At 45.5% G+C, this 14,835-nt stretch overlaps 1 protein-coding gene across 1 annotated transcript in view; it reads left to right on the forward strand.

Annotated features, from left to right (window-relative positions):
• Positions 1 to 14,835, forward strand: part of LCA5 (lebercilin LCA5) — a 105,965-nt gene that overhangs the window by 10,944 nt on the left and 80,186 nt on the right. The window contains exons 5-8 of the mRNA XM_068116147.2: positions 1 to 74; positions 1,111 to 1,248; positions 11,697 to 11,853; positions 13,168 to 13,286. The exon at positions 1 to 74 is cut by the window's left edge and continues 226 nt beyond it. Coding sequence (XP_067972248.2) covers positions 1 to 74; positions 1,111 to 1,248; positions 11,697 to 11,853; positions 13,168 to 13,286 — 488 coding nt within the window. The remainder of the gene's footprint in view (positions 75 to 1,110; positions 1,249 to 11,696; positions 11,854 to 13,167; positions 13,287 to 14,835) is intronic.

The raw sequence follows: 14,835 nt of genomic DNA on the forward strand, positions 1-14,835 counted from the left end.
AAGAACGGGGTCAGTTGTCTCAAAAGCTTGAGCAAGTCGAAAAACAGCTGGAGGAACTGAAGTTGGATAAACAGGTGCGAGGAACGGCCTGCATGTTTTCAGCCATTCTCCAACATGAAGAAGGCTTGCATTATATAACTTATTAATGTCCTTTCTCAGGTGGAAGGTGAACCCTCAATGTGCTTCTTTACAGCTGTATTTATCATTTTGAAAGGCGTTTCCTCAAGTCTTATCTGCAGGGTGTATGATTTTACTGGACTTACTGGATTTTGAGATGTAAAGCATAGCATGTTTGCCTCTCTTCACAGTGTCTTAAACTCTAATATAGTGGTTAAATTTCAAGGGATGGGTGAACAAATGTTTCTCAAGTGCAGACTTAGACTAATTAAACGTGCCAGACTTAATCACACGACTAGGAAGGGTGTTGAACCGATTTTAATGAAACAAAATGTAAATGAAAGAATGCATTTGCCGGAGGAACCGTCGCACTTCGTGGCGCTAAATTTTGGGTGTAGGTATGTCAGATCTGGGCAAGGTTTTAAGCTATAAACGCTGGCCAAGACGTCCGTTTTGAGGCCACCAAAGGCCACTATGAAGTGTATATTGGGATGTGATGTCAGGCAGTACTCCCACAGGCAAAATGTAACCACCATATGGGGCTCCATAGCTTTTCATTGTCCAGCATGTCCCGAAACTACCGCCGGGAAATGCTCACGCAGCTGGGCAGTGCCTGCTATTAACCCCTTCTTCCCACCCTCCCTCACGGGTGGTGCCGGGTGGCCCCGGTGAGTCCGAAGTGCTCGTTTCGTATGAATATTCATTGTATACTGGAAAGATAGACTTAGAGTGAGATGTTAAGCATGATCGCAAGTTATTATGTGGCATGAGATCTTATTCTTGAGCTGAGCTGTGTACTCGGCTAAATATTTATGAAATCTCTCTTTAATTGATTAAGAACTTTCAGCCTTCTCTTCATTCTTTCTCGCCATTTGAAACACAAAATAGTTTTTCGCTTAACCCAAAGCAATGTGTCACATCACAATCACACACTTCAGTACATTTGTCACACTAATCATTTGAATTGTATTTGGTCACCATAATCTACCCAAGGTCCTGCTGAGGAACCTGCAGCTGAATAAGAACAGTTTCCAGCGTCAGCTGTTGGATGCGAAACGCCTCACCACGAAGTTACAAAACAGTGCAGCGTTGTTGCAGACTGAGGTGCAGCAGCTCACACGTAAACTTGAGGTACAGGAGCTCTTCCATCGCACATTCTGTCACTCATGGGTGCTTTCTCGAGCAATGTGGAGTGCCTTCAGAAAGTATTCAAACCTTTTTTTTTTGTATACTGAATAGAGGCTCGTGAAAGAGCTGACATTTACTTCACAAACAAATCAACCAGACAAACAAAATATATAAAAAGAGGGAGCGGAAGACAAGATGGGGAGAGAAGGGGAAGCACACAAACATAACATTTGAGAGCAGGGAGAAGTGTGGGAGGGAGAGGGCTTGGGGGGAGGAGGTGTGGGAAGGGGTGGGGGGGGGGGGTGGGAGAAGTATTAAACACAAGGACACCAAGGACTTCCAGGACAGAAGTTGGTATTTAAAAAAAGTGGAATTGGGGTGAAATTAGTGGGGGTAGAAAAGATCAAGGTTTTGGATGGGGGAAGATAAGAGATGGTGGCCTTTTTTCTTTTCTTTTTTCTTTTTTTTTCTTTTTTTGTTTTTTTGTATACAAGATCGAGGCTCGTGAAAGAGCGAACATTAATCACACAGAAAGACAAACCGACACATAAAACATATAACATTGGGGAGCGGTAGACAAGATGGGGAGAGAGGGGGAAGAACACAAACACAACATTTGAGAGCAGGGACCGAGAGACATGGAGACATCGAGAGATCTGAGAGAGAGCGAGGGCTTTGGGGGGGGGGGGGGGCATGGGAAGGGGGCGGTGGGAGAGGTATAAAACATATGGACACTGCCAGGACTTCCAGGAAAGAAGTTGGAATTTCAAACAAGGTGGATCTGGGGTGAATTAGCGGGGGTAGAAAAGATCAAGGTTTTGGATGGGGGAAGATAAGAGATGGTGGTGAACAGCTGTTTTAAAGACCTGGAGGGAGGAGTGGGATTGAAGGGAGTGAGGGAGTTTGTTCCAGAGGCGGGAGAAAAGAGGAATGAAAGAGTGAAGGTGAGCAGAGAGCCGAGATTTCGGCAGTTTAACCATCAGAGGGTTGCTGGCAGATCTTGTGCGACCTGCAGGAATATTTGGGGGACAGAGCACAGAGAGAGCTGGGGGTGCAAGGCCGGAGAGGAGTCGGTAGAAGACAGAAAGACCACCTACCTGCCTGCGGTGAGTGAGTGAAAGGCCCTCAGAGATAGCTTCATCGCGGAAGATTCCAATAATTCTGAAAGCTTTGGTTTCAACAGCGTGAAGCCGAGCTAGGTGTGAGGCAGGAGCACCGGCCCATAGGGGAGAACAGTATTCCATTGAGCTGCGGATGAAAGCCTTGTATGTGGTGAGGAGCTCAGGTGTGCCGAGGAAGGACTTCGCACGACGGAGGATGCCCAGTCGGCGACTGGCTTTGGAGGCCAGCTTGGAAATGTGGTTTTCCCAAGAAAGATCATGGCAGATTGTGAGACCCAAAAGCTTGAGCGACAGAACTTCTTGGAGAGGATTGTTGAGAAAGTAGATGGGAGGGTTGTCCAGTCGATCTTTTCGGAGAGACATAGTAAGAGTGTGAGATTTGTCAGGATTGAAAGACATGTTCCACTTGTTTGACCAGTCTGTGATTTTGTCCAAGTCTTCAGAGAGTGAGGAGGCTGCAGACTGCCGATCTGAGGGAAGAGGAATGGAGCGGCAGAGAGTGGAGTCATCAGCAAAGAGATAGAGAGGATTTTCAAGAGAGTCAGAGAGATCATTGATGAAGACCAGAAAAAGCACGGGGCCCAGAACACTGCCTTGGGGAACTCCAGCCTGAACAGGAAGAGGAGATGAGAGAACCCCATTCAGGGCCACACGTTGACGACAACTAGAGAGGAAGTCCGCCAGCCATGCGTGGAGATTTCCATGGATACCAAAGGAGGAGAGTTTGGTGAGCAGAGCGGGGTGCCAGACCGTGTCGAAGGCATGTGATATGTCGAGGGAGACAGCTCTAATTTCCTGTTTGGCATTGAGGACCTCCATCCATTGTTGAGACAGCAGAAGCAGCATGTCCAGAGTAGAGTGACCTGGTCTGAAACCAAATTGATGATCAGAGATCAAGCCATTGGAGAAGAGGAAAGATTTCATATCCGAAGCAATGATGGATTCCATGACTTTGCTGATAATTGGGAGAAGGCTGATTGGTCTGTAGTTGCTAGGATCTGTTTTTGCACCTTTTTTGTGCAAAGCGGTGATGTTGGCTGATTTCCAAGCAGATGGCAGTTGACCTTGAGCAAAAGAGAGGGTGATGAGAACAGAGAGAGGGTGAGATAGAGCGGCAGACCAGGATTTTAGGACCCGTGGGCTGATGCCGTCGGGTCCAGTTGCAGAATCAGAGTCGAGGGTTGACAGAAACTTTTCCACCTTGTCAGGAGGAAAGGACACAGAGTCCAGGAGCAGCAGGGTATGACTGGGTATGGTGGGTACAGAGAGGGATGGGTTTAGGACACAAGATTTTGAGGCAAACACAGAGTTGAGGCATTCAGCTTTTTCACGTGCGGAGTCAGCTGTGTAGCCGTTTGAGGTAAGGGAGGGGATGGAGGGGGAACAAACACCAGAAACGGATTTGGCCAGACGCCACCAGGATTTGGAAGAGGGAGACAGATAAGAGAGTTCGGTCTTGAGAACGGAGAGATATTGTTTCCTGGCTCTCCTGAGGGTGGACACACACTTGTTTCGGGCTTTGTGAAAGGAAATGAGATTTCCTTCCGTTGGATTTGCTTTCCAGGAGACGAAGGCAAGTTGTTTCTGGGCAACAGCCTCACCACAAGATTCCGTGTACCATGGACGGGAGGAAGGGTATGACAACTGAAGACGAGATGGGATAAATCTGTGCATGAGAGAGAGGCCTTTGACTTTTTTCACATTTTGTTGTCAGCCTGAATCTAGAATTAAATAAATTGAGATTTTTTGTCACTGATGTACACACAATACCCTCATTGTATCAAAGTTGAAATTATTTTTTGAATTTTTTGCAAAAAAAAATTATAAAAATGAAATACAGAAATATCTAATTTACACAAGTATTCAACCCCCTGAGTTGATACTTCATAGAAGCGCCTTTAGCAGCGATTACAGCTTCGAATCTTATTGGGTATGTCTATATTGGCTTTCCACATCTGAATTTAGGAGTTTCTCGCATTCTTCCTTGCAGATTTGCTCAAGCTCTGTCAGGTTGGATGGGGAGCGTCGGTGAACAGCAATCTAAGTCTTTCCACAGATTCTCAATGGGATTCAAGTCTGGGTTTTGGCTGTGCCACTCAAGGACTTTCACATTCTTGTTCTGAAGCCATTACAGTGTTGCTTTGGCTGCTTGGGGTCCTTGTCCTGTTGGAATGTAAATCTTTGCCGCAGTCCAAGGTTTTTTTTTCTCTCTCTGAAGCAGGTTCTCCTCAAGGATTTGCCTGCATTTGGCTCCATTCATTCTTCCCTCTATCCTTACAAGTCTCCCATTCCCTACCGCTGAAGAAGCATCCCCAATGCATGATGCTGCCACCACCACGCTTCGCGGTAGAGTGGTATTAGATGGATGATGAGCTGTGCTCGGTTTTCGATGAGCTGTGCAGGCCAAAGAGTTCAATTATGATCTCAACAGACAAATAATATTTTGCCTTATGCTCTCAGTTTTTCACATGTCTTTTTGCAAACCCCAGACATTTGCCTATTTCTCAGGAGTGGCTTCCTTCTGGACACTCTCCCATAAAACCTAGCTGCAGTGAAGGGCTGCAGAGACTGTCGTCATTCTGGCAGGTTCTCCCATATCAGCCAAAAAATTCTGCAGTTCTGTCAGAGTTCTCATTGGGTTATTGGTCACCTCCCTGGCCAAGGTTCTTATTACCCGGTTGCTCAGTTTGGTCGGACGGCTAGCTCTAGGAAGAGTCTGGATAGTTCCATATTCTTTTCATTTGCTAATGATTGAGCTCACTGTGCTCTTGGGAACTTTCTTGGGAACTCTCTTCATTAACGGTATGGACCTCAAACATCCGGGGCCTTCGCTCAAACCTGACTGATCTCTCCATACAGGTTGCTTCTGACAATCCAGACTTGATCTGCTTAACAGAGACTTTCCTCCTTCAAGATGTCTCTGATTCCTTAATATCTCTTCCTGGTTACTCCCTCCTCCGGTATGATAGACCTGAGCCTCGGCCTGGTGGTGGGGTGGCTATCTTTATCAAAAACTCTCTTCCTCACTCTCCTTGCACTGCCCTCTCTCCTCCTCACCCCCAGGAGTACCTCTGGCTACGGCTTCCTTTCCGCTCCCACCTTTTGTTCATATGTGTTCTGTACCGTCCCCCAAACAGTGATGACTCCATCTACATTTCACTGTCTGACAACATGGACCAACTTCTATCCACTCATCCCAACTCTCTCTTCCTCATATGTGGTGACTTCAATTGTCATCATGCCACCTGGTTGGGTGTGGGTTCCTCTCTCACCAGTCATGGCACCTCAGCAAAGGACTTCTGTGACTCACTGGGATTGACACAATCTGTCAATTTCCCGACCCGGATCTCAGCAAATGGAGTATCTTCTCTTCTAGACTTGGTTATGACTAACTTCCCTGCTAATGTCTGCTGCTCTTCTTCTGCTCCAATCGGTTCTTCTGATCATGTGCTTGTCAAAGTGGACATCTCTCTGGCCATTCTCAGAGAGCCTCCTCAGCGTCGACGAGTCTGGCATTTCACTCAGGCCGACTGGGACGGTCTTCAAGCAGCCATCAATCATCTGGATTGGTCTCCCATCTCCACTGCCTCTGACATCAATTCTTCCTGGGAATTCTTCCAAAGCAAACTGATCTCTCTCATGCATAGATTTATCCCATCTCGCCTTCAGTTGTCTTACCCTTCCTCCCGTCCATGGTACACTGAATCTTGTGGTGAGGCAGTTGCCCTGAAACAACTTGCCTTTGCCTCTTGGAAGGCTAATCCAACTGAAGGAAATCTCAGTTCCTTCCACCAAGCTCGGAACAAGTGTGTGTCTACCCTCAGGAGTGCCAGGAAGCACTATCTCTCCTCACTCAAGAATGAACTCTCAAACCTGTCTCCTTCCTCCAAATCCTGGTGGCGTCTGGTCAAATCCGTTTCTGGTGTTTGTTCCCCCTCCATCCCCTCCCTTACCTCAAATGGCCACACAGTTGACATCGCACGTGACAAAGCCGAATGCCTCAACTCTGTGTTTGCCTCAAAATCCTTAGTCCCAAACCCATCTCTCTCTGTTCCCACCTTTCCCAGTCGAACCAAACTGCTCCTGGACTCTGTGACCTTCTCTCCTGACAAGGTGGAGGAGTTTTTGTCAAACCTCGACTCTGATTCTGCAACTGGACCAGATAGCATCAGCCCACGGGTCCTAAAATCCTGCTCTGCCGCTCTATCTCACCCTCTCTCTGTTCTTTTCACCCTATCTTTTGCTCAAGGTCATCTGCCAGCATCCTGGAAATCAGCAAACATTACCGCTTTACACAAAAAAGGTGCAAAAACAGATCCTTGCAACTACAGACCAATCAGCCTGCTCCCAATTATCAGCAAAGTCATGGAATCCATCATTGCTTCGGATATGAAATCTTTCCTCTTCTCCAATGGCTTGATCTCTGATCATCAATTTGGTTTCAGACCAGGTCACTCTACTCTGGACATGCTGCTTCTGCTGTCTCAACAATGGATGGAGGTCCTCAATGCCAAACAGGAAATCAGAGCTGTCTCCCTTGACATATCACGTGCCTTCGATACGGTCTGGCACCCAGCTCTGCTCACCAAACTCTCCTCCTATGGTATCCATGGAAATCTCCATGCATGGCTTGCGGACTTCCTCTCTGGTCGTAGTCAACGTGTGGCCCTGAATGGATTTCTCTCATCTCCCCTTCCCGTTCAGGCTGGAGTTCCCCAAGGCAGTGTGCTGGGCCCTGTGCTTTTTCTGGTCTTTATCAATGATCTCTCCGACTCTCTGGAAAATCCTCTGTATCTCTTTGCTGATGACTCCACTCTCTGCCGCTCCATTCCTCTTCCCTCAGATCGGCAGTCTGCAGCCTCCTCACTCTCTGAAGACCTGGACAAAATCACAGACTGGTCAAACATGTGGAACATGTCTTTCAATCCTGACAAATCTCACACTCTTACTATGTCTCTCCGAAAAGATCGACTGGACAACCCTCCCATCTACTTTCTCAACAATCCTCTCCAAGAAGTTCTGTCGCTCAAGCTTTTGGGTCTCACCATCTGCCATGATCTTTCTTGGGAAAACCACATTTCCAAGCTGGCCTCCAAAGCCAGTCGCCGACTGGGCATCCTCCGTCGTGCGAAGTCCTTCCTAGGCACACCTGAGCTCCTCACCACATATAAGGCTTTCATCCGCAGCTCAATGGAATACTGTTCTCCCCTATGGGCTGGTGCTCCTGCCTCACACCTGGCTCGGCTTCACGCTGTTGAATCCAAAGCTTTCAGAATCATTGGAATCTCCCGCGATGAAGCTATCTCTGAGGGCCTTTCACTCACTCACCGCAGGCAGGTAGGTGGTCTTTCTGTCTTCTACCGACTCCTCTCCGGCCTTGCTCCCCCAGCTCTCTCTGTGCTCTGTCCCCCAAATATTCCTACAGGTCGCACAAGATCTGCCAGCCACCCTCTGATGGTTAAACTGCCGAAATCTCGGCTCTCTGCTCACCTTCACTCTTTCATTCCTCTTTTCTCCCGCCTCTGGAACAAACTCCCATACTCACTTCAATCACACTCCTCCCTCCAGGTCTTCAAAACAGCTGTTCACCACCATCTCTTATCTTCCCCCATCCAAAACCTTGATCTTTTCTACCCCCACTAATTCACCCCAGATCCACCTTGTTTGAAATTCCAACTTCTTTCCTGGAAGTCTTGGCAGTGTCCATACGTTTTATACCTCTCCCATCCCCCCCCCCCCCCCCCTTTCCCATGCCTTCCCCCCAAAGCCCTCCCCCTCCCACAGTTCTCTCGATGTCTCCATGTCTCTCGGTCCCTGCTCTCAAATGTTGTGTTTGTGTCCTTCCCCCTCTCTCCCCATCTTGTCTACCGCTCCCGATGTTATTTGTTTTGTGTGTCTGTTTGTCTTTCTGTGTGATTAATGTTCGCTCTTTCACGAGCCTCGATCTTGTATACAAAACAAAACAAAACAAAACAAAACAACAAAAAAAAAAAAAAAACTTTAGAAAAGAATTTTCCCCTTCCCCACATCTGTCTTCTCGCAATTCCATGTCGGAGTTCTACAGACAGTTCCTTGGACTTCTTGGTGGAGATTCTTCTCTGACATGCACTGTCAACTGTAGGACCTTCGATAGAAAGGTGTATTTTTCTAAATAATGTCCAATCAATTGAATTGGACACAGGTGAACTCCAATCAAGTTGGAGACATCTCGAGGATGATCAAAGGAAATTGGATGCACCTGAGCTCCATTTGGCATGTCATAGCAAATTCAGCTTTTGTATTTTTGATTATTTTGTAAAAATTCTAAAAAATATAAATTCTGCTTCGATATTATGGGGTGTTATATGTAAATAAGTGACAAAAAATCTCTTTGATCCATTTTAAATTTAGGCTGTAACACAGCAAAATATGAAAAACGTCAAGGGGTGTGAATACTTCCTGAAGGTGCACTGCATCTGCATTGCTGTTAAAAATAAAATAATAAATATCTGTTGTTAAAAATAAATAAACAAAAATGACAGGTGAAAAATTCTGCAGCAACAGTAGTTGGGGAAATCTTTTGAGTAGAGCTGGTGTACTTGAACGATTTACCAAACTAGGAGATCCATTGTATGCAAGAATGCTTAACAACAGTTTGCTAGCAGAGGATAGAGAGAGATAGAGAGAGAGATAGAGAGATAGAGAGAGATAGATCTCCCCTTAAATGATTACGAAAGATCCTTAAACCTCATAATTTGAAGCAACAGTCTCATATATGTTTCTACATATAGCCTTTATTAACACGATTATTCAACTGAAAATTCAACTCTTGTACACTGTATGACACCACAAAACATGAAGGGAAGCAGGATGCGAAGTGAATGAGAATGTCTGTCTAATTTACACGTAGATATATGTTATTGTCGATAATTTCTCATCAGATCTTCTATACTCTTTGCACCCCAGCAAGGCTCTGCATTGTTAAATGCTCAGTCTTGTTATCCCCATGCTTTAAAAAACAATTACCCTTGGCTCATTTGGTAGAACAAGGGAACCACTGGTAGGTGTGGATGATGCACAAAATATGTAACGGAGAAGAAAGTAAACAAGTCAGGAGACGACGATGGTTCACGAGCGAGAGGTATTCAATGACAAAGGACGGACTACTTTGAAATGGCCGTCCTTTGTGACCTTTAAAAGTCAAAACCGACATTGAAAATATATAAATAGGAATGTATTATCTGTTATGAGACTAGTTAGCTACACAATACCGAAAATTCGGTTCGATTCCGACAACTTTGAAAATTTGACCTTTGTGACCTTGAAATGTCAAAACGAAGGTTACTGACCTTGAAATGAGATATAAAATAAGGCATAATCAGTTATGAGGTTAGTTTGCGACACAATACCGAAAATTCGGTTCGATTCCGTCAACTTTGAAAATTTGACCTTTGTGACCTTCAAAGGTAGAAGATTCTGAAATTTGTTGGAAAACTTGTATTTCATGATGTATGTGATAATATAAGATCATGTACGACATTTCACCCTATCAGGAAGCGAACAATGTAATAAAACCATCAAAAATCTACTTTTCTAAATTTCGTGACCTTGTGACCTTGGGGCGAAAATGAAAAATCGAGCTCCGTGGGGCTAGACCCATGACATTGGCCTAACCAAATACCAAAACCCCTATCAGATTCCACCAAACCCCTCGGAGAAGATGTAGCTTGAACTCGATTACCCCCTAAAAAAGACATCTTTTTTGTGCGTGGCTCCGCCCACAATGGGCGCAATACGCCCACTCCAGGCAGGACACAACTAGATCATGATATCAACCTCACACCCAAGTTTCATTAAGATCGAATGATATCATCGGGTAGTTATACTGCAGAAAGACAGACAGACACACACACACATGACGAATATAGTGGTCACTTGATAACTCATGAACCAATACCTAGTTTGGGGGAAAGAGGGCAACCCTTGATTTTTTTTTTTTTTTTTTTTTTCTGTGAACAAACTTTAGTACATTTTTGGTGATAAATGTTGTGGTAAAATTTCATCGAAATCATGTGTGTAGTTTCAGAGAAGAGGACAAATACCTATTTTGAGGGGTGGGGGGTTCACGGGTTCAACCTCCATCCTCCCTCCAACTCCCATAGACCTCCTTGATGAGCGCAGATTTTGATCCGATCAATAAACCTTCGTTAGGCATCAGGTGTGAAGCTTTTGGCCAAGTTTCATTAAAGTTGTGTTTGGTTCAAGCAATAGTGACTGCAGTGTTTACAGACTCACTCACTCACTGACTTACCTATGGATACTGCTTGATCGCATAAGTTCGCCGGGCTAAAGTTCATATGAGCTAAAAACGGGCGAAGGTGTGGGGGGAGATATTTGAATCGGCTCCGTCTGCCTGCCTGTCCGTCCGTCACACGAGCTTGTTGTGAACCATATTGAAGATAGTGAGGGAGTTTGTTCCAGAGGTGGGAGAAAAGAGGAATGAAAGAGTGAAGGTAAATAGAGAGTCTTGATTTTGGAAGTTTCACGAGAAGAGGGTTGCTGGCAGATCTTGTGCGACCTGCAGGAATATTTGGGGGACAGAGCACAGAGAGCTGGGGGAGCAAGGCCGGAGAGGAGTCGGTAGAAGACAGAAAGACCACCAACCTGCCTGCGGTGAGTGAGTGAAAGGCCCTCAGAATAAACTTCATCGCCGGAGATTCCAATGATTCTTGCAGGTGATGCAGGTCAACCAAATTGAAGGGAACAAAACTCAGCGGTTGTGCGGAAATTGACCAAACTTGGTCGTTATGATCAGCATATGGCACAGGCACGAAGGTGCAACAGCAGTATCATTTTGAGTCTGTCTCCCGTCGTGGGATCAAAAGGTCAAATACCAAAAAATGCAATTATAAGCACATTTTAAAACATTTTTGTAATGAAAATTTGTACATGCAATTAACATTGGGGGACATATAAAATATGTAACTTTTTTTGATGTGACCCCAGGTTCATGCCCCAAGAAGTGACTAAAGGTCACAGGGGTCAAAACGGGGAAAATTTTAACTCAAAATTTTATATTAGGTCATTCCTGGTGGAACCTTGTGCCATCTTTCAATGTTGCGAAAGGTGGGAAGCATGAGGATTTGCGATGGTGCGCCATTGACTTCGCTCTCGGTGTCTTTGTGATTATAATAGTGGTTGCAGAAAGTTTCACCACCTGGGAAAGGCATTTCACATCACAACAAGGATGATTCAATCTATTCTACTTTAGTGTTAATATTTTAGTGGGAAGACCCTTTTCATGAATTGTCTACACTGTGATTGCATTGACCGTGTGCACATATCTCGTAGGATAAGGAACGTGACTTGGTCACTCTCAGCATGCACTCAGCGAAACTGTTTAAGTCGTCATCCAGGAAGAAAGAGGCGAGGCAGCTCAAAGAATGCGTGGCTGGGTCTGTAAGATCTCCGGGTGACAGTGTCAGCCATATCGGCAGTCAACAGAAAGGTACCTTCATCACCATCAGTACTGAACACCATATTAAACACCATTTGTGAAAATCTCTCCAGTCACATCCGGCCTTTGGGGCAGACGAATTGCGCTTCCTTTGAGGAGTGCTAGAAACCATATACAATTGAAAACTGTTTGTGGAAGAAAAAATACCGGAAGAAAATGATTCATAAAATGCATGACTTTTGTAAGTGAAATAGAATAACGGGGTGTTTGGCGTGGAAGAAGTGTAATCAGCTCCATCTGTGTCTGTCTGTCCATCACGCTATCGCTTCCTAAACGGTTACTTCGGAGTTATGATACCCACACGGCAAGAAGGTGCAGGGGCAGTATCATTTTTGGCCCTGCCCTCTCCTGTGAGGTCAAAAGGTCAAATACCAATATTTGCAATTATAGGCACGTTTTTAAACATCTAATAAAACTGTATATGCAATCAACATTGGGGGCCATGAAATACGTAAATAATTTTTGGATTTGATCCCTGGTTCATGCCCCATGGGTGAGGACTTGGGGACGCAGGGGCCAAAAACGGAAGAATAAAAAATACTCGTAACTCAAAATTTGATATTGGGTCAATACTGGTGGAACTTTATGCCATATTTCAACTTTGCCTTCGGTGGGAGGCATAGGGATTTGCAATGGCATGCATCGACTTCGCCCTAGTTTATCTTTGAGCTAACATGGAAAGAATATATTGTGAAATTTAGTGCAGGGCTATATTTACTCATGTCGCATCCATGGGCCAGAGTGTGAATATTGGATAATCATATCTGTGTGTACAAATGAAGCTCTGCACCACACTTAGTGATTCTAGCTGCTCATGTTCTTGAGTTCTTCTGCCGACAATGCTCACACGCCGAGCAGAGACAGGAAGCGCATCGTAAGAGTAAAGGCACAACGAGGTCAGCAGACTCGAGTTGAGTGGGAGAGGTGACTTTCACAGGTCAGGCAATCTCTATTCTGAGAAACAGCATCTGTGACGAAGGTGCAGAAACTGACACTAACCAGGGATAGAATGTCAGTCAGAATCGACAGTAAATGAGACGATTAGATCTCGTCATTCTGAGTCTTTGAAATTTCATGCATTTTTCACTTTAAACATTAACTGTACATCTGTTACATGGACTGTACATTAAGCTGAAAACATCCCTTCCAGAACACTCATAGTTTATATTTATTTTTGGAAATCTCCCCAACAATGCATAAAGCCACTCTCAAGCAGTGCGTTGCGGAACAACATTTATGTTGGTCCTATCTGAAATTAGAACGTTCGTTAAGAAATCAGTGTTTTGTGATCTTGTGTTGTTTCAGGCAAAGTTCCACCGAAGAAGAAACGATCAGATGCCTACTTTGATCCCATTGACTGCTCAGAACCTCGTCGCAAAGAAAACCAAAATGGGGAAGAAGAGGAATTGACCACAGAGGCAAAGGTGGTGTGTGTGTGTTGCGTGTGTGTTGCATTCAGAAACCATTCAGATCCCTTCACTTTTTTCACATTTTGTTATGTTGCAGCCTTATGCTGAAATCGTTTAAATTCATTTTTTCCCCTCACCAATCTGCACTCAATACCCCATAATGACAGAGAAAACAGGATTTTAGAAAGTTTTGCAAATTTTTTTTTTTTTTAACTGAAATATCACATTTACATAAGTATTCAGACGCTTTGCTATGACACTTGAAATTTAGGTCAGGTGCCTCCCATTTCTCTTGATCATCTATGAGATGTTTCTACACCTTGATTGGAGTCCACCTGTGGTAAATTCAATTGATTGGACATGATTTTGAAAGGCACGCACCTGTCTATAATATAAGGTCTCACAGCTGACAATGCATATCGGAGCAAAAACCAAGCCATGAGGTCAAAGGAACTGCCTGCAGAGCTTAGAGACAGGATTGTGTCGAGGCACAGATTTGGGGAAGCCTACAAAAAAAATTCTGCTGCATTGAAGGTTCCCAAGAGCACAGTGGCCTCCATAATTCTTAAATGGAAGAAGTTTGGAACAACCAGGACTCTTCCTAGAGCTGGCTGCCCAGCCAAACTGAGCATTCGGGGGAGAAGGGCCTTGGTAATAGATGTGACCAAGAACCCGATGGTTACTCTGGCTGAGCTCCAGAGAGCCTGTGTGGAAATGGGAGATACTTCCAGAAGGACAGCCATCACTGCAACACTCCAACGATCTGGGCTTTATGGCAGAGTGGCCAGACGGAAGCCTCTCCTCAGTGAAAGACACTTGAAAGCCCACAGAATCTTGTTTCTCACAGTCTGAGTCATTTAGGTTTTTTTTTTTTTTGCAAACTCCAAGCGGGATTTCATGTGTCCGCTTTTGTATATACTAGCCGAAGCACCCGTCATTGCCGGGTGGGGGAGGAGAGGGTGAAGGGGGGTAGGGGGAAGGGTGAGGGGTAGAGGGGAAAGGGAGGGGGAGGGGGAAGGGAGGGGAAAGGGGAGCGGGGAGGGGAGGGGGGAAAGGGAGGGAAGGGGGGAAGGGGAGGGAGAGGGGGGTGGGGGAAGGGGAGGGCCAGTCAACAATGACGTTGCAGTTCTCATGGGAGGAGAGCAGCACAACAATCGCGACATCGTCCTGCATCTTCGCAACAACAGCACGAAGCGGATTTTGGAGACTCACCGATCCTGTGACGCCCTCCAGTACCGGCGTGCCGGGCAGGGGAAGGGAGACCCGTACATTCCCAACCCGTACATTCGCCCTCTCGACTGAAGCTCACTCAGACAAAAGCCCCGCACAAATTACACCGTGAAGGCCCAATGGCCATGTTATGTCTATGCCACAAATCAAGTACGTGAGCGAGTCTGGCGCACTGAATTGAAAATATATAGAACGCTCATACTCCGTGAAAAGTGTAGCCGCCGTGTCACCAACTTGGTTAACACGACTCGACCAACTCGCTTCGCGGATCTCGTTTGTTTTGAACGTGTCCCAGGTTTTAAAAGCGAGACAACTGTTAAAATGCCATTTTGTG

The sequence above is a fragment of the Myxine glutinosa genome, chromosome 5, assembly GCF_964187855.1.
Source record: "Myxine glutinosa chromosome 5, kmMyxGlut1.1, whole genome shotgun sequence".
Classification (NCBI taxonomy): domain Eukaryota; kingdom Metazoa; phylum Chordata; class Myxini; order Myxiniformes; family Myxinidae; genus Myxine; species Myxine glutinosa.